The sequence below is a fragment of the Aulonocara stuartgranti genome (genome assembly GCF_965226115.1).
Source record: "Aulonocara stuartgranti genome assembly, chromosome: 11".
Lineage (NCBI taxonomy): Eukaryota > Metazoa > Chordata > Actinopteri > Cichliformes > Cichlidae > Aulonocara > Aulonocara stuartgranti.
In genome coordinates, this window is record NC_138947.1 from 9,413,425 (window position 1) to 9,439,140 (window position 25,716).

The 25,716-nt window shown below is 43.2% G+C and overlaps 1 protein-coding gene across 8 annotated transcripts in view; it reads right to left on the reverse strand.

Annotated features, from left to right (window-relative positions):
- Positions 1 to 20,326, reverse strand: part of kirrel3l (kirre like nephrin family adhesion molecule 3, like) — a 49,380-nt gene extending 29,054 nt beyond the window's left edge. For 3 of the 8 annotated variants that reach the window (XM_082551569.1, XM_082551570.1, XM_082551568.1), the window contains exon 1: positions 3,285 to 3,976. In XM_082551569.1, the coding sequence (XP_082407695.1) occupies positions 3,285 to 3,324 (40 nt within the window). In that variant the 5' untranslated portion in view covers positions 3,325 to 3,976. The other 5 variants (XM_082551572.1, XM_082551571.1, XM_082551574.1 and 2 more) reach the window with 4 other exon arrangements.
- Between the last annotated feature and the right edge of the window lie 5,390 nt (positions 20,327 to 25,716).

The window sequence follows — 25,716 nt, forward strand, 5'->3', positions numbered from 1 at the left end:
GTGAATCTTTCGTTTTGTGTTTAGTTTCTAGAAATTTCAGATACAGCGTTAAAAACGAGCAACACGGACTGAACGTCGAGTTGACCACATGTTATCTATCTTTGCCCTGACTTTGTCTCACAAATTTTGCAAGGCACTTCTGTTCAAGAGTCAGCTGCATTCAGATTCTGCTGTGTCTGCACTTGGTGAACCTCATATCTTACACTCCTCCCTGGCTGGCTACAGTTCTTACCCCCAAACTTTCTGGCACTTAGTCTCTCTTACTTTATCTCCGATCTTTTTTATCACAGAGGAAAAGAAAAGAAAGGCGCATGATACAAGGAGAGGAGGTAAAACGGAGGCAGAAAGAGAGCGCATTGGTTTGTTTCTGTGTGTGTTTGTGCGACAGAGACAAGACTAACAAGACAGGGAAAGGTTAACAATGCTCAGCGGTCTTCTTCTGTGTTTACCCGCTGCTTGTCCGCTTAATCATCAAGACACTGGTGACACATCCAAGTCTTACGCCTCCTTTAAGACTCTCCTTCCATCTTCCACCCCCAACTTTGTCTTCAGTCTGACTCCCCTCCGAAAGAATTCAAAGAGCAGCAAAACAGCAGTTCATAAAATATGCGCAGCTCCCTAAAACAAAACCTCCCAGGCCATGTTGTCACTGCATCCTCAAGCATCGTTGTACTCTATATTTTAAAGACAAATCTGGTAATGGGAAAACCCAGGCTGGTAATGCGGGGAGGAGGGAGCTGGGGCTGCATTTATCACTTTCTCTGCTTGAGTTTATTTCTATGTTTGTGTCTGTATGAGGTATGAATGCGAACAGGCTTTCAACCGTCGGTGAAAGTCTCCCATCTGCCTGCGGCCCATTAAGCAGATACGCTCTCCTGTCCCCGTGTTCCACAGTCACACATTCTGCGACCGGGCAAAAAGTAAAAAATAAAAAAAAAATGCTGTGAGAAGAAGCAAGGTGGAAAATTTTCACACTGCCACACTATAGTGAAACATGAGTGGCGACACGACTTAAGAGGAATGGAGAGAAACTTGTAATCTTAGCTCACAGCCTTTGAACTTGGCCCGATGAGACGCAAGCGACCCAAAGCAAAAGGTTCCAAAGAAGAGCTCACTGAAGATTACTCGGAATACTGATTCAGTGTGGAATCCAATTCCTGTGGGAGCCCAGGGGACTATCCGGGAAAGTAAATTATCTGTGTTGTAGTACAGACTACATACTTACAAAATGTATGCAATATGCCATACATAAATTTCAAAGTGAGGCCATGTGTTGGAGCCAAATTTGGATACCACAAAATACATTTATGAGTGCAAAGAATTTTGAGCATCTGTGACTCTTTATAAGACTGACACAATAAATGAGGTCTAGGGTCTCTTAGGTTCTAATTAGGGCAGCTGTTACCATTTTCATTATTTGTGTGCTTGAGTGTGAAAGGGGGGAGAGTGAGTGTGTGCGTGTTGGGGTCCGGAAAATATGCCACTGTCTGGCTACTGCTCCTTTTCATCCAGCTGTTGTTAGTCTATCAGGGAGTGGAGGTTTACTCGTTTCACATTCCTCCCCGGAGCCTTGAATGATGACAAAACCACGCTGAAGGTAAAGATGTACGCACAACACATGGCCATTGGGCATGCTTGGGCTTTTGGTGAAAGTCTGTCTGAGGTGAAAATACAATAAAGCCTAAAGGATTTCAATTTCATTATGCTATCTTTTCTGCCTCCCCACGATCCTCTTCCTCCACTCACCCTGGAAAACATCTGTGTTTAGTGCGAGGTTGTTGTCTATTCTCTTGCATTCAAATTTAATTATTATTTTTCCTCATCCCAAAGTGTTAATACCGCGCTCTAGTTTATCGACGCTGAAAAATGCTGATAAGTCAACAGTTGCTCAGTGTTAATTGCCGAAAGCGTCTTTTCTACAACAAGAGCAGCACAAAACGAGTCAAATAAATTGTAGCAGCTGTTCAGAAAGCCTGCTTGCTTTTTTTTTTGTTTGTTTTTGTTTCGTAATAATTGCATTTAAGCCTAAAAACACATCTGTTTTCGGCATCGTTCTGTTAATTCTATTACAGGATAACTAATAATAAGTTACAACGTTGAAGTGTGGAGGGAAAACAAAAGCTGACAAGTCGCATTTTCAAAACAAGACGTGCATCAAAAACATTCTTTCTCCTCACAATTCCTTCAAAATTAAAGCATTTTGAAATCTCGATACTGGAAGGTCTGGGGCACAATGAGCAGACTTTGTTATAATCACTCATAAACTCTGTTCTGCCAATAAAAAAGCAACAGGGGGTGGTGGTGGTGTTTGTGTAGGAGAGAGAGGGTGGGGGGGGGGGGGGGGGAAACAGGTGCATTATGTCTGCCCGTCTCAAGAAAAACAAATGCTCTCCCTCTCTAGTTTGTGTCTCCCTCATTCTCTGCCCCTTTGCTTTCTCGCTGCCTCCCCCTCTTCCCCGCTCTCACTCTTACCATCTCAAATGCGTGTCCTCGGGAGACCGTGCAGTCCCCGTTGGAAGATACACCGTGTCCGTTTTTGCCCGTTTACGCACCACATGAAAGGAAAAGAAACTTTAGACGCAATCCTGTCAGCTCAGCAGAAACCCCCTCTGGCTTTTGTGTTTTCCCCCATTCTTTTTCTTTTTGTTTAAGGGAATGCAGCGTGTGCAACACCGGCCAACTTCAGGGCAAAAAAAAAGATGCAGGGAGCTGCAATGAGCTGTCTCATACCCAGCTTTAATTGTTCTGTTATCACCTGCTTAAATGCGCATTCTTGACGAGCCTCGTTAAAAAAAAACAACAACAACAAAAAAGCATCTTATTTAAAAGACACTCGCGTGTGGAGAAACACTGCGGTCAGGCGCAACCGGTCCCCAGATTTAAGAAATCAAATAAGTGAAACTTTCCGTCTGTGCACCCTCGTACAATGATTCGGAGCCTTTCCATTCAAAACAAGAAAGCTCACTTCGCTCAGGCTTCCGATGTTTGAATAAGATCAGGGGGGCAAAAATCACTGCAAATCTCACTTACGCAGTGCCATTTCTCATCAAGGACTGCTCGCAGACAGAGAAACCTCCTGATGTAATCACTCTTTCAGAACTAATTAAACATTTACCGGCAATTAACAGCAGTGAAATGTAGCATTGCAGCAGATCAGATGCCCACACTACTACAGCAGCGCACTGAATGGCTTGACGCAGCGCGCCAGCACGGAGCGCGGTCCATCCTTCCCCGTTAATAAGGACCCGGGTGGTTAAATGATAGCAAACAAAAGAGTATCTTACCTGTGACCATCACGCAAAAGATGAGGTATAACGAAGACATTTTAGTTGCTCTTGCCGCTGATTGTATTCTATGGAAAGAGTCTCGCTCCGTCTATGCGACTGAGCTGGTTATGGTCCACCGCGGCACCGGGCTCGGGATCACCGGAGATTCGTCTACAATAGCATCCAGTTTAAAGAAACGACTCAGAATGGTCCGAGCAGTCAGTAAACTCGCAGTTAGCAATACATCTCCACAGTTGGTAACTTTCCCCTCTGCATCAGCTTCTTTCCCAGTCTCCGTTCCTTGCCACTGTGGCACAGCTCTCGCCTCACTGTGCTCTCCAGCAGTCCATTAGAGAATCGGGCGTTTCAATCAGAAGGTTCATCCAGAGTCCACTTTGTAACCTGCTTCAGCATGCTGCGCGAAAAAAAAGCGATCACTCCTCCTCGACAGTGCGCAGTGATAACCTCGGTGAAGTTACCTCTCGCCCCTCCGCTGGAGTCTCTCACTCTGTTCCCTCTATAACACACTCACTCCCGCTTCTCTCTCTCTCTCATACACACTCTTCCCCGATCGGTCTCCTCGGTTTACTCTCCCTCCTGCCAATTGGAAATGCGCACTGACAGTCATCTGGTGGTGGTACTGGGTAGCCAAATCTGGCAGAAGCTGAGCCTGAGGAGCCCCTTCTTCCTCAGATGCTTGCCGGGGGGGGACCCCCGCCCCTAAGGGACTGTGATTGGCTGAGCAGGCATCACGAGGAGGGCATTTAAAAAACTTATTCACAGTTAAATGACTGCTCTAACAGCTTTGGGTGAAAAAACGCTTGAATAATATGAATCCACAGAATAGGATGCTGGAAAAGCAATGTGCTCCCTGTCCTGTAGGGGAAAATGCAGATTCTTGCTGTTGCCATTAGTTTCTTTTTCCAAATCATACACAGCACAAAAGCACTTGCCCCTTCCTCATTTCAAAGTTTGTGTGTGTGTGTGTGTTTTTGTTGTTGTATATTTGTCACGTTTGAATGTTTCAGATCGTTAAAGAAATTTTGATATTAGACAAAGCAAATCTTAGCAAATTCAAACTGCAGTTTTAACATGATGCTTACATGACATAAGCAAAAGAAATATTAAAACCCACCTGGCTCTGTGTGAAAATGTAATTGCCCCCTAAGCCTAATAACTGGTGCTGCCACACTTGGCAACAAGAACCTCAATCAAGTGTTCGTGTAAGCTGGCAATGAGTCTTTCACACCACTGTGGAGGAATTTTGGCCCACTCTTCTTTGCAGAATTGTTTTAATTCAGCCCGTTGGAGGATTTTCAAGCATGAACAGCCTGTTTAAGGTCATGCCAAATCATTTCCATTGGATGCAAGTCTGGACTTTGACTAGGCCACTCCAAAACCTTCATTTGTTTTGTTGAGCCGTTCAAAGGTGAGCTTGCTGGTGTGTTTTGGATCATTGTCCTGCTCCATAACTCAAGCCTTAGGGTACAAACTGGCCAAACATTCTGCTTCAGGGTTTTCTGGTTTAGAGCAGAATTCATGGTTTCATCAATTATAACAAGTTGTTCTCTGACCATCACACTACCACCACCATGTTTGACTGTTGGTATGAAATTTATGAAATGCTGTCTTAATTTTATGCCAGATGTAACGGGACTCAAACCTTTCAAAAAGTTCAGTTTTTGTCTCGTCAGTCCACACAATATTTCCCCAAAGGCCTTGTGGATGATCAAGATGTTGTTTTGCAAATGCGAGATGAGTCTTTATGCTCTTTTTGGTCAGCAGTGATTTTCTCCTTGGACTCTCCCATGGATGCCATTTTTGCTCAGTCTCTTTCTTATTGGTGAATCATGAACTCTGAGGCAGATGAGGCCTGCAGTTCTGTAAATGTTGTTCTAGATTCTGTTGTGGCCTTCTTTGAGTAATTTGTGTAGGTTGGTCACTCCTGGGAAGGTTCACCACCATTCCAGGTTTTCTCCATTTATGGATAACGACTCTCACCATCATTCACTGGCCATCATGTGTTGCTTTCTGACATCTTTTGGCCACTTCACCTCGCCAGACAGGATCTATTCATGGGTTTTCTTAATTCAGCAGGTCTAGCAGTAATCGACCCTGGCTGGTGAAAGTGAACTCAACTTTCCAAAAAATGTGGTTAATTACAGTAAATGAATTTAAACTCAAATTTATGTAATTTTTCTTCAAACAATAACTGTATCTTCGTCATTTATTCATTAGCTATGGTAATGCTTTATATGCCACAGACAACATTTCAATGTGAGAAGGAAAATCCAAAGACTGGCTTCATTTTAAATATGCACAAAATCTTCCTTCCTCTCAGTGAAGTTACACAGCAACTCTCCTATTTTGGTCAGACAAGAGCCAAATTTAGCACCCAAATCAATCCCTGCCTTCCATTATGAAACATATTTAGAAGTTAATGAGAATGGGTATGAAGAATCAGTTAAAGATGTTGGGACTATCTGTATAATGATCACTTGACACATAAACCCCCAACACAGATGAAATAATAGCGGAAACCATCAGCTGCTGTTTCAGAAGAGTAAACTAGTTTAGTTGATGAGCCTTTTGTCTTTTATGTACTCACTTTCTCCCACACAACTGATGACTTTTACCCCAGCCATGTGTCACTATTATTTCAGTTACAATGATAACTGGATTTTTAGTTAGTCAGGTAGCATAAGTTCATGGAAGTTTTTTCAGTTAGTTATTGTTCAGCGTCATGTAGTGGGCACCAAAGAGAACAGAAGAGAACAGAATCATTATCATATTTCAACAAACGCTAAGGCTTCTATAAAGAGATGAAAACACTGCAGTCTATCACTTGCCTGTGGCTGTTTGTAGGCTTGTTCTTTGATGTTGTTCATTAGTTATTCAAGGATCTATTGATTAACCAAAATAATAGGCCTCGGAGTCATCTGGTTAATCAGTCTTTCACACATGCAAAGAATGAATTTAATGTTAACACATCCACCCTTTAGAGACACACACATGTGTGAGTGTGCACACACACAGACACATAAATACATGTGCCCTGTTAGCACATCCAGGTGGTTGAAGCACCATAACACTGTGAAAAATTCATCAAAGTGTGCAGACTTGGACACAGAGGACTTCAGCATGTGTTGATGTGTTCCTAAATAAATAAACAAATGAAATAAATAATGAAATAAAAAAGCATCAACAGCAAAAATAAGAATCTCTCTTTTTGACATTTAGCATTGCATTTAATTAAACAGTGAACCACGCGGTGATTAGGGCTCACGCCTCATGAGGGTGCCCCCCTCCCCAAACAGTAGTTTTAAAACCCTGGGGCTGGCCTTCCTGTTTATTGCCTCCCTGTAATGCAAACATAAGGGTCCCCTGCCAGTAAACACATGTTGATGGAAAAAACAGCTTGCACAGCTGGGAAGCCAACCCAGGTTAGAGTGACTGAGCACATGGGTAAATGAGCACACACACACACACACACACACACACACACACACACACACACACACACACACAGATACTTGGTTATTGTACTTGTGTCAGTGTGCAAATCAGGTTGAGTATAGGAAGGATAATCAAAGGAAATCATTCATCAATAACACACACACACAACACATAGTGTGTGTTTGCTGGGCCATAGTGAGCATGTGTTAAACCGTCATGGAGTGACTGAAGGCAGGGTTAGGGTGAGCTGTAAAACAGCAGGGTGTCTCCACCAGTTGTGCTGTGATAATAAAATCAACATCCATTGTGCAAAGTCTGTCACCAGGCATGCTGCTGTGATTGAAATGTATGATTTCCTATGGCTCGCACAGATGGACAGATAGATGAGGGCAAAACAGATGATACTTGCATCAGCATCAGTTCGAGGCAATAGTCTTAATTATATTGGCCTCCGTGGCATCAAATGGAGGGCGCCCTTGCTCCCCGAGCTTTTGAGCCTGTGAATAATTTATAAATAAAAAGGGGGTTTTCAGCTGTGGGTTTATTAATAATAAATATGGTTTGATATTTACTAAACTGTTCAGAGGGAGAAAGGGGTGACAGTTAAGACATCGTTTGCATGGTAATTGTAGGGAGGTAATAAATAAGGCATGAAGTGGAGATATATGGAAATGTGATTCACAGGGAAATGAGAATAATTTAACAAAATATTATCCCAGTCCCTATTTGACCTGGGGTCAATAAAAAAAAAGAGAGAGAGAGATGTCAGTCATGGCGAATGGAGTTGCACTTTAAAATTACAATCCCTTGCGTTCTCTTTTGTCTGGCTGGAGAGTGGCTAACGCTCAAGTGGGGGGAAAATGCATTCATACTGACACAAAACATTTGTTTATCTCGAATGAATATTAAGGAGAATAAAAATCATCCTCATCATTGCTACCAGAGGAAAAGAAGACATTTCTCTATCAAAACTGAACTCTGAGCGGCTCGAGCTGAAAGCCGAGGAATGCGAGTTGTGTTTTGCTTCAAAATCTTCTGTTCTTCTGGAAAAACTCTGCGTGGTTTTCAATGAAAACACATATTGCGCTGGTGCTATAAAAACGTTTTCTATAAAAATATGAAAAGTTCAAACACAAACTAATCATTTTCCCCTACCTGAGTCATGAAATACAGAGCGATTAACATCTTGCTCTATATACTGTGGTGTATGTCCATATTGCAGTGATTCAGTTCCTGGTCTAAGGTTTATGCTACTATCCATATGAGAAACATTACACCAGCTCTTACTGTAATTGTGATATTGAATGTTGAGCTGATCTGTGTCAACCATAACTCTAAATGCCGCTACAAGCTCATAATTCATGAGGACATTTACCTTTACTAGGAAGTGGTATCCATCTGCACGGCTCACAAGCAATTCAAAACCTGTCTCCTCTCTCCCATTCCGCTAGGATGATGTCAGGCTACTGCATCGGTCTGAAATCTGCAATTAAGCATTTTCCTTCCGCGTGATTGATGAGCAGGAGGAGGTCCATTAAAGCTCAACATGTAACCCGGGGCTCACTCTGAAGTCTACAGGACTATTTCCAGGCTCATATCAAATCCATGTCCTCTGCCCTAATATCAGAATATGACTCTGGCCACCCATGGATTCTGTTTTTGTCTGTAATGAAAGTCTCTCCGGGGATAAGGTTGAGGGATTCTTTTCCTCAGGGGTCAAGGAGAGGTTGAGGCTTCTGGCCCATGCTGTGCTTAGAAAAGGGTGTGGATTACAGGAATGTGGATGTTGACCTCAGTATCTACACATATATTGAAAAGATCTACGGTCTGATATTACACTAGATAAATAAGCAGCAAAGCTTTGACAGAATCGCCATTGTTTGACCCGGGATGAAGAAGGCTTTGTTTCCATCTCATGCGTGCTTGCACAATTTCTTCGTCCTCTTTTCGCAAGCCAGCACTTCGTCAACCTATCGTGCATTTTTCCCCCACTTCTTCACTAAAGTCGTTGCAGCATCGCCCGAATTTAAGATCAGACCGGCTGGGTCCTTGCCCGGCATGAGTGTGTTTTCGCTGATAAGTACAGCAGTAAGCTGTCTAAAATATTCATAGACTGATGCAGAGTTGTTGTCCCTTGATGGGCCTCACCATGTGCAACATCTGTTCCTGATGTCATGGCGCGTTCTTGTGTGCCAGAAAAGCCCTGATGGTGTCCGTGGCATCTCTCCTCATTTCTACTGCCGTAAGCCAAGTCCAGGCACACTCCTCTCCGCTCAGCTCCGATAAATAGCTGAGACAACGATAGTGATTCAGTCGCCCGGACAGAACTATTGAACACATCTGCTAATCCATACACATAGATTTAGTCACTCCGGTCTCACACTGACATCAGCAATTCTGCCATTCACTGATAAATGTGTCAGTTGATTGTTGGCCCTATCAACAGCCCACGATGATTTGGAGACCATTCCACAATGAGTTGCTGCGCAGTAGGTCGGAGGAGTGAATACATCGTAAGCTGTCAAAGCATTAATGCACTTAGCTCAATAAAAATCTAACATATACATTTATGTTCTAATGCTGCACTTAACATTGCGTTATGCAATTAAAATGTCAAGTTTAACATAAGCAGCCGGATTGTTTTGAGCAGCCTACTGTTGACACCGACTCCACGTATCTATGACAACGTGAGGGATGGAAACAGAGTCGGCATTAGTCAAGGTGAATCCCGTCCTGGACGCACCGTCCATACGAGGCCACGGCTGCAGTCACAGTTCCCTCGTCACTGGACTTGCCTCGCTGTCTGCTGACAATCACATCAATAGGCCACGACTGGCTGCTTGTTTTGTGCCATGATCCCTTGCTGCTCATGCTGCTGAAAATAAATAAATAACCAAGCTCTGCACTGCTATAAATAATGGATGACTCGTCCACTGTCACTTTTCATAGCATGTCAAGCCACGGCCTGGCCATTATTAGGGTCTGTCCTCTCCCCCTTTCTGCCTCTGACTCCAGTTTTGTTATTGTTCTGGTCGACTTGCCTGCACACCTCCTCGGCGGGTCGGCTGTCAGTCTTTCTCTCAGTTGTTGCAGTTGATGGTAGCCACAGAGAAGAAAAACATTCTCCGGGGGCCTTATACAAAAACGGGTGATATGGCAAGCCTCCGCTGGTCTGGCAGTGGGAAATCTGCCTTGAACAGGTAGCAAAGCACTTTCAGCTTAAGGTCTGTCAGGGCTTGAGATTGACCTCATCGTCTTGACACAGACTGTCTGTTGCTCTCAGAACCCATGAAAAGCTAAGAATGTTGCTTTAAAGTCAAAAAACAAGCACACACACTGGGTACAAAAAGAAGAGACTGCTTACTTAACCAGACACACAATACGCCCCAGTCCACTCGTCCAACAGGAGAAATCATGGATTATTTACACATGCAGCTGCGTCTGAGAAAAATGAATGAGGAACATCTGGCTGAAGGGGGAATATGAGAGAAAGATAAGAGAAAGATTTAGTCATTTGGCCTATGGAACACAAACACGAGGGTGTGTTGTAGAATCAGAGGAGGTTGTTATTTTAGGGGGACTTAAAAACTGTTTTACTCTCCATATCAGTTTCAGCTCTGTTTGTTCAAAATGTGCTTCGGTGCCACCAGGCCAAGCCCGAGGCAAGCGGTGTCCACCAGCAGCTCTCGGCTCCCGCAGACCGAGCCAGCCTCTCCATCTGCAGAGTAATAGCATCAAATCAAGGCCTGCAGCAAACAAACCCTGACAGATCCTCTCATTTGGGATTCACTTTGGGACAGCTGTGGTGCCATCCAAAAAGGGGGGACAGAGAGGGGGAAGCCAGCAGTCAGTAATGTATGCAGAGTGCCTGCACGTCCTGGATGACAGCAACATGAGCGCTTGTCACAGGAGACATCAGTTCTACTTAGTCACAGCGCTGCGGGGCAATCCATATGACTGCAGTGCCGTGCGAACTCTATTAATAGTTATCTACCTTTCAGGAGTTATTATGCTGAGTAGGGGATGACAAAGGAATATAATGGAATAAGTCCCAAATGAGGAAAGGAAACAGGGTCTGCGGAGCATCCTTTTTGCCACTGAGGTTGTTACAACTTGAGAATCTTCCTCCAATCTCCTCTCTCTCACCCCGTTCCTAGCAGCCTTATGCCAGACCCACATTTTATGTGAGAGGCATTTTAAGGATTAGTTATGGGGCAGGGGGAGGGGACGGGGTGGGGGTAATGATACTGGAGGAAAAGATGAGCAAAAGCGGGGTGCAAAGGAAGAGCTGAGACAAGGCGAAATAGATTGATGGCAGAGAATAGAGCTCACTAGAGGTCCTGTTGCCACTGAGAAACTCAATGCAGTGCTTGAGTCAGACTGGATCCAAAATGTCTTAAGCCAGGTAGTGACTCATTTTATTGCAGCATGCCTGGGCTTTAAGTATCAATACTTCCTGAAGCCATGTGATATGCACCTTAGTGTGTATCTTCCATTTAAAACAGCATTCTATTTGATTTCATTGATTGAATTAATTAATAACAGATGACACTGCAGCTTGTCACTCTGTTTAGATCAAGTGCGTTGCAGTTAGGGCTGATTCATCCTTGGTCTACTCAGAGGAATTCTCCATAAGTCCAATACAGATCAGGCCCAAAATGTCTGACTGGTGAAGGTCTCGTGAAGAGGGAGGAAAAGGTAATGCAGGAAAGACAGGTGGACCTGTTTAAAAATCAAGGTCTTGAGTTGGCCACGGTTAATTTTTCATCATACTCCTAAATTAAAAATGTGGATGGTCATCACTTATTTGTCAAATTGTCTTCGCTCCAAAAAGATGAACGTCACATCAGGTTTGCAAAAAGGTCAGGGGAGCCAACAGCTAGGGAGGAGGAAGAGTGGATCAAAGACTGCTGATCCCACCAAATGCTCTGCAAAACCGCCTTGTTTAAGGGGGCTTTTACTCTGAATGGAGTCCCTGAACTTTTACACTAAGTAGAGATGACAGGATTTCAAATACAACATCTGGAATGGTTTGGCATACTTGTTCAAAGTACTTTCACGGTCCGGTATAAATATGGGGGAAGATATAAACAAAGTATACCACGGCATCCATACATCCTCCACTTAAGCCTAAAAAGCCTTTAAGTTAATGCCCACATGCTCTAAATCAATACCAAATTCTGCTCACTGTAAGCAAAAATATGTATCTTAGTTTCCCTGGATTGTAAAAACCACTCACATCCGTTGTAGATATAATGTAAAGTGAATCCATTGGATTTCAGCATATTATTTGATTAACTCTCACTGTCCATCATTGCTTGACTGTTTCTATTCTTCTATGTCTTTTTCCTTGTTCTTGGAAAGGAGAAGCAGTGTGTCAGAAGTAAAAACACAGTAAAGTAATTAACTTCCCCCCCATTTATGCTCACCGTTCCAACATTTCTAGAATTAAGGGTAAGAAAAAAAGGAAGAAGAGAGGGAAAATGATGGGTGTTGCTTCTACTTCTTCAAAATTGCAAATGTGTAGATCTATGGATGAGTGCTTAGCCCACAGCTGCCAGCGAAAGGAGAGAGAAACACAAAGGTCCCTTGTGTTCAGGCCTAAAGACTGGCCAAGAAAGGGAGCTAAAGATCTACCAGTGCACCTCAGCTGCCTTGAGGGTCGATAGATCTTTTCCATCCGACTAAAGGAGCCTACCACCCCCACTGTTTTCAACAGACAGGTCAGTACTTGCAAATCAACTTGATGAAATATGGCATGTAAATAAACACATTTCAGCTACATCTCCGTGAGATTGTCTACTGCAACGTTAACTATATAGCTGCACATCAAATTTGCTTGTTTCCTGATTGAATAAGAGACTGGATCGCTCAGAAAAGACTACATAAGAAGAGAACCAGACCCCTGCCATTACAAACACGGCCCTTGTTTTGATTTGACACATCTGGGAGAACTGGTTTCTTTCACCTGATCCCCTCGTTTCTTCTCGATAGGCTAAGAATAAGCATCTGTTACTGGGGACAGCTTGGGAGATAGAGCAGCCTAGCAGATTGTTTTTGAGAATGAAGAAAAGGTTGTTTTGATACAAAAAAAAGGAGGTTTGATTTACCACAAAGCCTTCCTGTTAGTCCCCTGATCTCGCCTAGCGCAGGAAATAACAAATGATGATTTTCAGTGGAGGCTGCATTGGAAGACTGCTGGGGTTAGAAAACAGCAAAATGCTAAATGTATTTGCGCACATTGAAATCACACAACTTTAATGTGTTTGATCATTTTACAATATAAAACTGAATTAGCTGTTATTCGAATCGTCTAATCTTGTTGTAAGCTACATATTTAAAAGCAGGGGTGGGGGTGGTGGCAGTGGTGGTGTCGGCCCCTAAGATGTATGAAATATTGGTTATATTTCATTGCGTCTGCATTTTCAGCTCATGGGGATTGCCAGAGTCGTGCAAATCATTAACTCATTTTCCTGCAAGACCAGATTTAGAGGAGTTAGTCTGCATACTGTTTGGGTTACACTGCTCTGTTATCAGCTCTATTATTAGCTGGCCACTTGCTCTCTGCAGTTGCCTTCCTTCCAGTATTTCCTGATTGCATTTTTCATCCTTGTCTTAAACACATCCTCAGCTCTTGTGTGCTCTGTACTTTCACTGTTAGTCTGTGCGTAAGGCCACATCCTCACCATGATTAGAGCTGTTTTTAGAAAATAAGGGCCTTAGAGGAAGTTTATCATTCCCTTGCCACCCAGGCCTTAGTCAAGACACACCCCAATTACCAATGCGACTTAATTACACTATACTTTACAATGGTGGGTGGGTGGCAGGGGGTTACAGGCGAAGGTTGTACTCTACTGTCTGTCAAAAGCTAAAGAATAGAATAGAATAGAATTCAACTTTATTGTCATTGCACATGCACAGGTACAGGGCAACGAAATGCAGTTTGCATCCATCCAGAAGTGCTTTAGTGATATAGATATATTACAATATATATTAGCAATAATATAGATATGTGAGTATATTACAGAAATGGGTCTATTATGGTATGTTATAATGTACACGGTATGAAGTATGTTGTGAATATTCTATAACTATAAGTATGTACAGGCTGTAGTGAGTACAAGCTATGTACAGGATATGAATATAAATATGAAAAACTATACAGAATATGAAATAAATAACTTTACAGAATCTGGGATATACAGCTATACAGAAATGGGAACTATGCAAGTTGTAAACAGTTGTAGGATTAAAAATTATCGAATGTACAGAATGATTATTTACACAGAGCTATACAGTAGTGCAGTTAAGATAAGTGAGGGTGTAGATAGTTTCTACAGAGGCTATATAAAGTGCTAGTGGTTGTGAGTGGTGGTTCAGTCCATGTTATTATTGTGTTTGAGGGTACAGTTGTCCATTGTGGGTGTGTGTATGTTCAGTCCATGAGTTTAACGTGGGTCAGATGTCAGGAGGCAGAGTTCAGGAGTCTGACAGCTGTGGGGAAGAAGCTGTTCCGGTACCTGGTGGTCTTAGTCCGGAGGCTCCTGTGGCGCCTCCCAGAGGGCAGGAGGGTGAAGAGTCCATGTGATGGGTGACTGGGGTCTTTGATGATTTTCCCAGCCCTTTTCAGACACCGCTTCCTGTAGATGTCTTTTATGGCAGGAAGTGGTGCTCCGGCGATGCGCTGGGCAGTTTTCACGACCCTCTGCAACGCCTTCCGGTCCGAGGCAGAGCAGTTCCCGTACCAGACTGTTATACAGTTGGTCAGGATGCTCTCGATGGTGCAGCGATAGAAGTTCACCAGGATGTCTGAGGACAGGTGGTTCTTCCTCAGAGTCCTCAAGAAGAAGAGGCGCTGGTGAGCCTTCTTGACCAGCTTGGAGCAGTTGGTCGTCCAGGTGAGATCCTCGGAGATGTGGACTCCCAGGAACTTGAAGCTGCTCACACGCTCCACAGCCGTCCCCTTAATGTGGATGGGTGGATGTGGGTCAGCATTCCTCCTGTAGTCCACGATGAGCTCCTTGGTCTTCTCGGTGTTAAGCAGCAGGTTGTTTCTGTCGCACCACTCAGCCAGACGATCCACCTCCTCCCTGTAGGCGGCCTCATCGTTGTCACTGATGAGGCCAATCACCGTGGTGTCATCTGCAAACTTAATGATGGTGTTGGAACCATCAGCAGGTCTGCAGTCGTGGGTGAAGAGGGAGTAGAGGAAAGGGCTCATCACACAGCCTTGTGGTACACCGGTGTTCATTGTGATGGTAGATGAGCAGTGGTTATCCAGCCGGACATGTTGGGGGCGGTTGGTCAGGAAGTCTAGTAACCATTTGCAGATGAGGGAACTGATACCCAGGTCTGTCAGTTTCCTGATGAGTTGTGAGGGGTGGATTGTATTGAATGCTGAACTGAAGTCTATAAACAGCATTCTGGCGTAGGTGTTGTTGTTGTCCAGGTGTGAGAGGACAGAGTGCATTGCGATGGAGACTGCATCCTCTGTGCTCCTGTTCCGGCGGTATGCGAATTGGTGGGGGTCCAGGGTGGGGGGGAGACAGGATTTGAAGTGTGCTAGGACCAGTCGCTCTAAGCACTTAGTGATGATGGGGGTGAGTGCTACTGGGCGGTAATCATTGAGGCAAGATGGGTTGGAGTTTTTGGGTATCGGGACGATGGAGGTGGATTTGAAGCAGGCCGGTACCACAGCGTGGGCCAAGGACAGATTGAATATGTCTGTGAGCACTCCTGCAAGCTCCCCAGAACACGCTCTGAGAACACGCCCGGGGATGCCATCAGGGCCTGCAGCCTTGTGGACATTGATCCTGCTCAGCACCGCTCCTACATCGGTGGGGGAGAGAGTCATAGGTTGGTGGTCTGGCGTCATGTCTGCTTTGGTTGTGGTTGTGGGGTTCCCTCGCTCAAAACGAGCATAAAAGTTGTTGAGCTCGTTGAGGAAGGAGACATCAGAGGATGCGGGGGAGGGTTTGGTGGTCCTGTAGTCTGTGATGGTCTGGAGTCCTTGCCACATGCGTCGGGGGTTGGAGTTGGAGAAGTGTTCTTCTACCTTCTTTTTGTAATGGTGTTTGGCTTTTTTGATGCCCTTCTTTAGATTAGCCCTGGCTGTACTGTAGGCGTGTGCATCTCCTGACCTAAAGGCAGTGTTGCGGGCCTTCAGGAGGAGACGAACATCCCGGTTCATCCAAGGCTTCTGGTTGGGGTACATGGTGATCCGTTTCTGGGTGGTGACACTGTCTGTGGTTTTGGAGATGTAATCCAGTACAGATGAGGCGTACTGGTCCAGGTCTGTGTGGGTGAACATATTCCAGTCTGTGAGGAATTGTCAATCACATATTGTCACACGTGATGGGGAATAAAAGAATTAGCAGCAATTGAGACCTTATGTAAATATTAGTGTTATTATTTCATGGCTTGGCAGAGGCTTTCATCCCAAGTGACTCACAAATTCTGGAACCCATTTGCAAAGCGCAGCTTTGAACCAGTGAAATGCAGGTAAAGTACATTGCTCAAGGGTACAACTGTTCCACATAATATGTGTTGTATTAAAAAAAGGTCGTGCTCAAATTAAGTGGATCCATGAATTGAAATGAAAAAGGGCCCCTTTTGAGAGGAAAATAGATTAGTTTTGCTGATAGATGATCACTTGAAAGCTCTGTGATGTGAATAAGGAAAATTTGACCAGTTGCAGTAAAGCTGATTTATATCAGTTAAACGTTGTCCTGAGGGCCACTGCAGGGGGGTGGGGGATATGGCAAATTATCCATGAATACATCAAAGCCTTCTAAAGTGGCTTATTGCTACATATATTCTTTTTCATTGTTTACACTGAATAATCTAATTTAGGCTGTCAGGAGGAATTCCTAAACAGTGATTTAGCTTTGTATTCCTGGAAATCTTAGCAAGATAGCGATTGTATTTGCCAATGTACAGTATGCAAGTCTGGTGCAGTACTGCCTTATTAATAAGAGTATATTAAACAGAGATCCCCATGGTACCATTCATTATTGTTGTAACACTAACTCAAGCACTTTAGTGGAAAGCAGAAATTGTGGTTCCCCTCAACCAAAACCTGCTCATTATTGTCCATGTGAACAGCTTGTCTGATTCATTAAGCGTTTCCCGCACTATGTGCTCAAGAGACACAGACAAAGCAAAGAGGAAATGTAGAGGAGAGGGAAGATGACGGTAGGTTGTGGTTTAGCCCAAGCGTGCCTGGAGTGAAATATGACTGATTACTGCATTCTTCAGTTGACATGCCCTCACTACACCTGAAACCTGTTAACTCAATGTGCATGGAACAGCCCGAATGAAGAGTCAAACCTGTTTTGACTGCCACATGGCAAATATTATGTTTGGCTGACCAGGTCACAGCTCAAGTAGGCTAGGCAAGATATAAGCAAACATCCTGCTCTGAGAATTAGGGTGTGTGCAACACTCCACTACCATATTTGTCTGAATATGCAAACACGTGGCTGTTTGCATTTTTATGGATCCAGGCATGCCGTGATGGATTGTGCTTTCTGTGGCTGACGTGCAGCATGATGTGTCAGATGCCACAACTTTTAAACAACATAGATGTCTAGCACAAAGTCAGACAGCCCTGTATCTTTTGGATACCTTGAAGGCAAAGAAACAATGACAGTACATGGTGACATAAAAACTTTTGTTAGCTTGAGTCATCTTTGTTGGATCACTGACAAATAAGCTCCGTTTCTTCATTCACGTTAACGGGAACTCAGTAAATTATCAGAAGTCAGATTACATTTATTCTTAATAAAGAAAGAGCCGAGTATGAGGAAATACTCCTGCCTGTGATTATGACTACATCTGACTGGATTTAAGTCCAGATGAGAAATCTGGTCATCTTATGAAGTAGTGATAGTTGCTTATCACTTTCAAGACTGCGTAAGTATTCAGTTGCAACTCACCAAAGTCAGCTTGTTTTGGAGAACGCCCTAAACAGCAACAAGAATTTTTCCTGGAACGCACTCAAATTTGCCTGCATTATAATTTGTGCGCTCGACAGGGTCAATCTCATAACGCAAACGTTGCTTTTTCCAAACCAACTCAATGAAGATGAGAGGAACATTAAATAACAACTAACCTATGAAATGAATGAATAAAATAACAGCATTATTTAAACAGACTTATGAAGCCACTAGGGGTGCAACAATACACAAAATTCACGGTTCGGTTCGGTTCGATACTTTGGTGTCACGGTTTGATATTTTTTCGATACAAAAAAATTGTTCATGCCTTTTTAATTTGTCATTTATTAAATTTTCACGGCACATTCCGCACCACATCTCTGTGCGTTCATCATTTGTTTGAAGCCAGCTCACCTCCTGCAACTAGTTTTCCGAGAATACGTGCTTCTTTTGTGGTTTGGACTCCTTCTGACATTTCTTTGGAGGTGGAGGAACATCACAGTAATTGCTTAAAGGAGCTTGCTTCTTCGACATCTTTAAGAGTTCTAAACAAATGTCTGTCCTCCTCCTGAAAATCTTATGTATGCAAACACGCCTTGCAACTTCTTATCTTGTGCGCGTTTTTTATTTTGACAGCGAATGCGCACCTGCGGACCACTTATGAGCAGCCCTGGTTATTTCGCTTGTCATATTGCGGCCACAGAAATTCTTTTGTCCATGAAACCATAAAGCTGCACTTTCTTTTTGCCTTATAGTCTGATTTGTCATAACTTTTCCGTTTTGTGGTAAGCTTTTCTTTGGCTGTCACTTCTTCACCCTGACCTGTCTTATTTGGCTCAGCAGAACTAAAATATTGTGGCGAGCTCAGACAAGGAGGAGACGGAGGTGTCGTTTGGTCTTGCGTCCCGTGAGCTAGCCAGGGAGCACAGCCGTTTATTGACATCTGCAGAAGAACACTGCCGCTAGCTAACTGCTAAGCGTGGCAACAGCACAGCAACAACAACAACACACAGGGCGCCCTCTGACACCGGAAGGACACACCGTCGCAGCGAGAGGGCGTCACCCGTCACTATGGCAACATAAACAAAACATAACTGTACAAACAGAACCCCGAACAGCCCTGACCCGCTACATAGCCCCCACCTAAGGGGTCAGTCGTCCCCGACGACCCCATTACCCCACACAAAGTCCTGCAATTGTCCAGGTGCCTTCTTTTGGCGCACCGGCCGGTCACGACAGGCGGGGGAAAAGTCACTCGGGTCAGAACATGGGGTACCACCATCATCCCACGTCTGACACCAATGTGGCGAGCTCAGACAAGGAGGAGACGGAGGTATCGTTTGGTCTTGTTTCCCGTGTGCTAGCCAGGGAGCACAGCCGTTTATTGACATCTGCAGAAGAACACTGCCGCTAGCTAACTGCTAAGCGCGGCAACAGCACAGCAACAACAACACACAGGGCGCCCTCTGACCCGGGAAGGACATACCGTCGCAGCGAGAGGGCGTCACTATGGCAACATAAACAAAACATAACTGTACAAACAGAACCCCGAACAGCCCTGACCCTCTACAATATATAACCTGCTGCTTTTACACACGCACTCACATAACGCTCAGTGATTCTCTGCGTGATCAACCTCTCACATGTTTAAGCTTGCTGCGGGAGACTTCACTTGTCATGTTTGCATAGTAAGCTAACGATTGATAAGACGATGTCAGAGGAATTGGTGCGCAAATTATCATGACTCACCAATCAGTGCTGTCGCTCTCTATACACAGTTGCACATTGCAAAGTGAAAGCAAAAAACAAGCGCAAATTCAAATGCGATTTCAATATGTCACATATTGACAGTGGCTCACCGATGCCAATGACATAATTACCCAGCTACATTTCCGAAAGAATGCAAAAGCATTGACATATATTTTTCCTTCCTATGATAGCCCAACGGGCAGGGCAGAGATAGATTTTGGTAGCCCGACTGGAAAAATCGCTAGCCCCGGGATGTTGGACAGGCGATTTTGCGAGCCCTGTATCTGATTGAGGAATCACTCATCTTTGGAAAAGAGAGTTTATTACAGAGAAATGTCTCTTTCCAAAATAAAAGCTATACTATACGCTTCTTCTGGGCTATATTCTCAGCAGCATATTAAACATATCAGGTCCCCATAAGGAGAATCATGTGCTAACGGCTGTCTAACTAAATGACTCGGGTAAAGTTTGTAGCATGCATGTTTGTTGTTTTTGTCTGCTTCCACTTGTCTTTGCACTAGGATGATGTCGGTGTAAATGTGCAGTCATATTTGTTGTGTTCCCACTAGTGCTGTCAGCGTAAATCTAGTTGAAATGAGTTAACGCCACAACACACAAATCTCCGTTAACGAGCTACCGCAGATCACCCGTGCATGGGGCTGGACGGCCAACACGTTAACAGCTAACTGCGCTAACACACTAGCTCCCACCCATGTAATTGAGCATTGCGTGGCACATCCAACATACTGTTTTACTTTAGTCCATGACACGCTTACCTTCAGGGTCATACATCACATGAAAACCAAAATAATTCCAAACGCCAGATCTGAATGAGGGTGGGGGAGGTTCAATTTGCCATGTTGCAAGGAGAGCTTAACTTCTGTCTAGCTAGCTTACCCTGCGCTCAGTGAATCTGCGTTCGACTACTCCGCCTAGGCTGCACTGTCGAGCGCAGATCCACTGAGCGCTCAACACAGACAGCATCGTCAGAAGGAAAGTTGATAAAATAAATTAAAAATGTATTTTGTATTGTTCATACATATGCGTACCGAACCGAAAGCACTGTATCAAACGGTTCAATATCGATACGAGTATCGTTGCACCCCTAGAAGCCACATATCCTGTGTTTGTAAAAAGATTAAGACATAAGCCAGGTGTGAGCTTTTCTTTTCCTCTGATTCAGACACAGGTCAATTATATTAATGTTAGTCCAGGCTTCCCTTTAATGCTGCATTTATGTCTGCACCAGCTCCAATGCATTGCAACAATTTTGAAAATTTAGTTTGCTGTGCCATTGCCACTAAGGGCAGTGTCTGTGGGTGTTTGTATATGTCACTCTGTTTGTAGCACTCTGTAGCAGCTCAAACGGAGAGCTCTGTCTCCTAGATTAGTAACAGCAAAAATACAGTATTAACAAAATACATCAGACGGAAATGGTCAAAGTAACACTTTATAATATGGCCTGCAACTAAAGACTTAATTCCCCTGGAATTAAATATAACTTCTATTTCAATGTGGAAAAATACAATTACATCATTTCAAATTGCAATTTGATTATATTTTTCCTACAAATATTTCAAGGTAGTACACTCTGTTAATGTGCATGATTGATTTTCTGTTATTCAACTGCAGTTGTTTACTTACACTATACTTAAAATTACTTACAGTATCGTGCATTTCTCCTTGGAGATGGATAGGCAACTCCAGCCTGCTTGTGCCCTGAAAAGTACAATGTACTTAAAATCTAAGATTGGGAAATATTTTTTGTTTTTCTGTTAAATTACCGAGAAATTATGCACAACTTACTTACAGAAAATGTATCTAAAATAAGGGTTAATGGAATTGAAATTGAAAGAGTGTACGAAAATAAATTTCTTGGAGTGATAATTGATGATAAGCTGAGTTGGAAGTCTCATATAAACCATGTGAAAACAAAAATGTCAAAAACCATTGCTATTCTCTATAAAACAAAGCATGTCCTGAACAAAAAATCATTATACACACTCTATTGTACTCTGTTGCTTCCATATATGACTTACTGTCTGGAGATATGGGGTAATGCATATAAAACGAACACTCTTCCTATTTTCAAGTTACAAAAAAGAGCTATAAGAATTATAAATCAATCAAACTATATAGAACCAACTAGCATTTTGTTTATTAATCTGAATACCCTGAAATTTTATGATTTAGTTGAATATAAAATGGCACAGATAATGTATAAAGCACAAAATAACTTGCTTTGCCCCAGTATTCAGAAGCTGTTCAAAGTCAGAGAGAGTCAATATGACTTAAGGGGAACAGATTTCTTTAAAAAAAAACAAGATGAGGACAAATATAAAGCAGAGATGTGTTTCTGTTAGAGGAGTTAACCTGTGGAATAGTTATGACAGTGATTTAAAAAGGTGTAGTTCATTTTCCTTGTTTAAAAATATGTTTAAAAAGTATTAGAAAAATATATAAATCAAGAATGAAAAGAGCAAAAAAAAAAAAACCCTCTTGATTCTTTTGCTTTGATGTAGTTACTTATCTAAGGTGGAAAGTTTTTTTTTTCTCTTGTTTGTTTGTTTGTTTGTTTTGTTTTTGCTTTGTTTTATTATTTGCTTCGAGCCCTGTGTACAGGAGCTGCATGCAAAAAGATCTTTTGTTAAAAGGGTTGGCGTAATAAGCAAATGCTTCAGCCAATACCTTTTGATTAGCCTTGTCTCATGCTTTCTTGCTTTGTGGTAGATCTTTGTTCTGTCTTCACTGAGATATTTGAATGCTAATCAATAAATCAAATCAAACCAATCAAACCAAACAGAAGTACTTAGGTATTTCTTAAATTTACTTACAGTATAATTATTTCTTTGTTTCCTATAAAAACCCAACTTTTTACCCCCTTATTCTAGTACCTTTAAGTATCTGTATTATGCCCTTAGTTGCGGGCTGTATTGTAAAGTGTTAACAGTTAAACAGATGACGTGTGCCATGCCAGTCTCGTGCAGTCAGTTTAGACTTCCATCGTGTTGAAAGTTTTATGCAAAAGTTACCGAGGCCGACCTACTAAGAGCACCATCGCAACTTTTGCAGAAAAAAAGTCACCGTGGTGCTCAGAGAGCCAACACACTGAGATGCCATCGGATTAACAGAAACGAGTACAGGTCTGAAAGGGGCTTCTGTCAGCAGCCATTAGCGGTCGCATCAAAGACTCAATGAAATTAGACTCTTGCTGAGAGCTGTCATTATAGGGCTGTTTGAGACTCTGCAGGGCCAAGTTCCAAACCTTCCCTCGACCCCGCAGTGCTTGGTGGAAACCGATGCCTCTGCATCAGCAGCAAACGCCACTCGCTATTCATTCCGCTGGACAAAGTTCACACCTGCTTCTGCTGCTAATTAATGAACAATAAAGTGAAACCGGGAGGTGTTTTAAATTCACGAGGGTATGAAAATCACTGTTCTACATGCGTCTTCATGTCCCAAAAATGGAACTGCCTTCAGCACTTTTATGTCCTCTCCTCTGTGGTTGATAATGATTTTCTCTCACATAAGACAAGTGAACGTTTTCAAGTGAAGTCTACGTTTCCAATAAATCTGTTAGTTGTTCGTTTACGGAAGACACGTGGGGAAAATGCGTGAGGCTCTATAGTGTAGCGATTTGCACATTTGCTTGGCAAGTTGAAAGGTCAGCTGTTCATTTAAAGCAGGACCCAAATCCCTTTGCGGCTGCATCTCGAAGTGCAAACTTGTAGAGTAACAGAAGTAGCTTTTACTGACATAGAATACACCAGGTGAAATATCTCTCTGTCTTTGTACTATTAACCAATTCAGCATTTGTTACTTTCTTACTTCACAAATGCATGCTTGCATAATTTACCACAGGACAGCCAGGGGAGCTTCACGCAGCTCTATGTGTTGATCTCAGGTCACATTTATGTTATACCATCAGAGACAGAGATATTTGAGCCAGACTGCCAAACATCTGTGTTCGGTGACTTTATGGGTGGCCTTTGCAGTCAGGACAATCATTGTAATCTTGACCATGGAAGGGGAAATAGTAGCTCACCAGGAGTTCAGTGTGGCTGTCACAGGAATCCATGCTTGACAGACTTGCACTTGAAAAGTCCCTGCACTGTGAGTGACTGTCCTCTCCCTCCTGTCTACTGCTTATCTGGTCCCCTCAGCCCCCGCCACACACACAAGCGCACACGTGCACGCAAACACACTACGTTTATTCACCCATCACACAATAGTGTGCTGACAAACTGTCTCCCTCGGCCACCTCTGTTCCCTGCCCACTCGGGGAAGATGACATGTGTTTGATGGCCAAAATCATTGCACTGTCTACTTTCTCTGTCTCCTCAGCGCCAAGCACACCACGACCTGAGAGTGGGGGGTGGGAGGTTGAGCGAGTGGCATGTTTGTACTGCTCAGCGCCTTCAGAAGAGATTTAATGTAGCTGATATGTTGTTTTGTTTGTTGCTTTGTGCGTCGCTCTTAATTAGCTCCACGGACAAGCAGTGAGACTGTACCCCCTCAAAGCCACTACAACTAATCAGGAATGCCGAGGAGCCAGAGATGAAGAGAGGAATGACGCTGACCTCAAAATGTCAGCTGGTGTTGCATTTCTTATTGTTTACTCTCACTTTTCCACGCAATGGTGTGCATGATCATGCTCAAGGCTATTTACATATTTGAACTCTGCTTTTTGTCTATATTTCTTATGGAAGGAATTAAAAAGCGCAGGAAAAAAAAGGCTTGTGGCTTATTGTTGAAAGGACGGAAGCTCATTATAGGGAAACAGGCTGAACCTTGGCCACCCACGCCATTCATTTGGGCAGCCATGGGGCTCATTATCCTTTTGGAGAGACTATGGGTCAGGGCGCCACAACCTGCCCTCTACAACTGCCACAAAAACACGTCCCACAGAACTCAAAGGTGACGTTAGATGGCACATTACTTTTTTTTCCTCCCAGTTATCTTATTTGCTAGTCAGCCGACAAGCAGGGAGGAGATGACAAGAATGAGATGAGAATAGGTGACATCTGACAGTCACTGTGAGCGTGGGTGATTGATGGTGGTAATGAAGTCATCCGCACCTTCGCTCTTACTGTTTTTAAAGATTTTGCCCTTGGTCCTGATTTGGTTCAATGTCCCGGTTACAGGGACTAGCACAGGAAACTTATTCCACTGCAATTTGACATTAATTTAATTTATTTGTGTGTGTCTGTAATTATAAACACTCAGTAATACTCCAAAGTTTAAGGTGGCTGGGTGGGCCTCAGCCTGAGACAGGTACAACTGAGCTGATAAAAGGCCCGGCTCAGGCAATATTTAGTCATTTTATTTGAAAGAGCCCACAGTGGAACCTGCTATCATTGTTTGTTTACTTATTTCCTTTTCATTGTATCACAGATTTGTTATTGTTATTGACTTCAAAATCCTTTGTAACAACAGTGAAATTAATGCGAAGGAAAACAAAAGCCAGGATTTTTGCTCCTCATATTTTTAACGTGGATGACAGTCCAAAGAATGCCTGAAATACCATTAGAAATTGCTTAAGAGAGTCACACTATTTTTCATCCTCCGAGGTGAGCTGGATGTACGTGATGATTTGTCTGTTTGTTTGCTGGTTTCATCTGCTTGTCAGCAAGATTAAGCAAAAGCTTTCAGAAACTTAGCGGCTGGGCGGAGCATGGGCAATAACCTAAGCTCATATAACCGAAGCTCTTGGTATGTAGGAAAGAACCCAAACAAATATCTTACAAGAGGCACATAAAAGGACCCAAACCAAGACTAACAGGACCCAGCTTACTTCACAGTTCTTGCTCATTTGGAGATCTTCTGTGTGTGTTTATTACTGTAATAGGTGTGAGAGGCCTGATTGTGCTCCAGAGGGTGTTGCATTGGAGAATATAATATTATTCTCACACAGATGATGAAAAAGGATGCAATGAAGAGGCTGCAAAAACTATAATATACATGCCAAAGCACTTTCCAGGTCTGGCTTTCACAATCAGCCCAGGCGAACACAGCACCTCCTCTACTGGAGAAACCCCCTGCTGCTCCTTCATCCCGGGCACCCTGCACTCTTTGTTCACGTGCCTCCTGTGCAATGCAGTCAGACTTCATTCTCTCTGCTGGAAACACTGCATACTATGTGTCATGATGAGAAAACTCATGCCCAGCATCTCCAACTAAACTAATTACGACTGTCGCTAACTTTACCTGTAACTTGGACTTTACCTGCTCAATCAACTCCTTGATTCTTATACTTTAAATAATATGGTAAATGGTAAATGGCCTGCATTTGTATAGCGCTTTTCTAG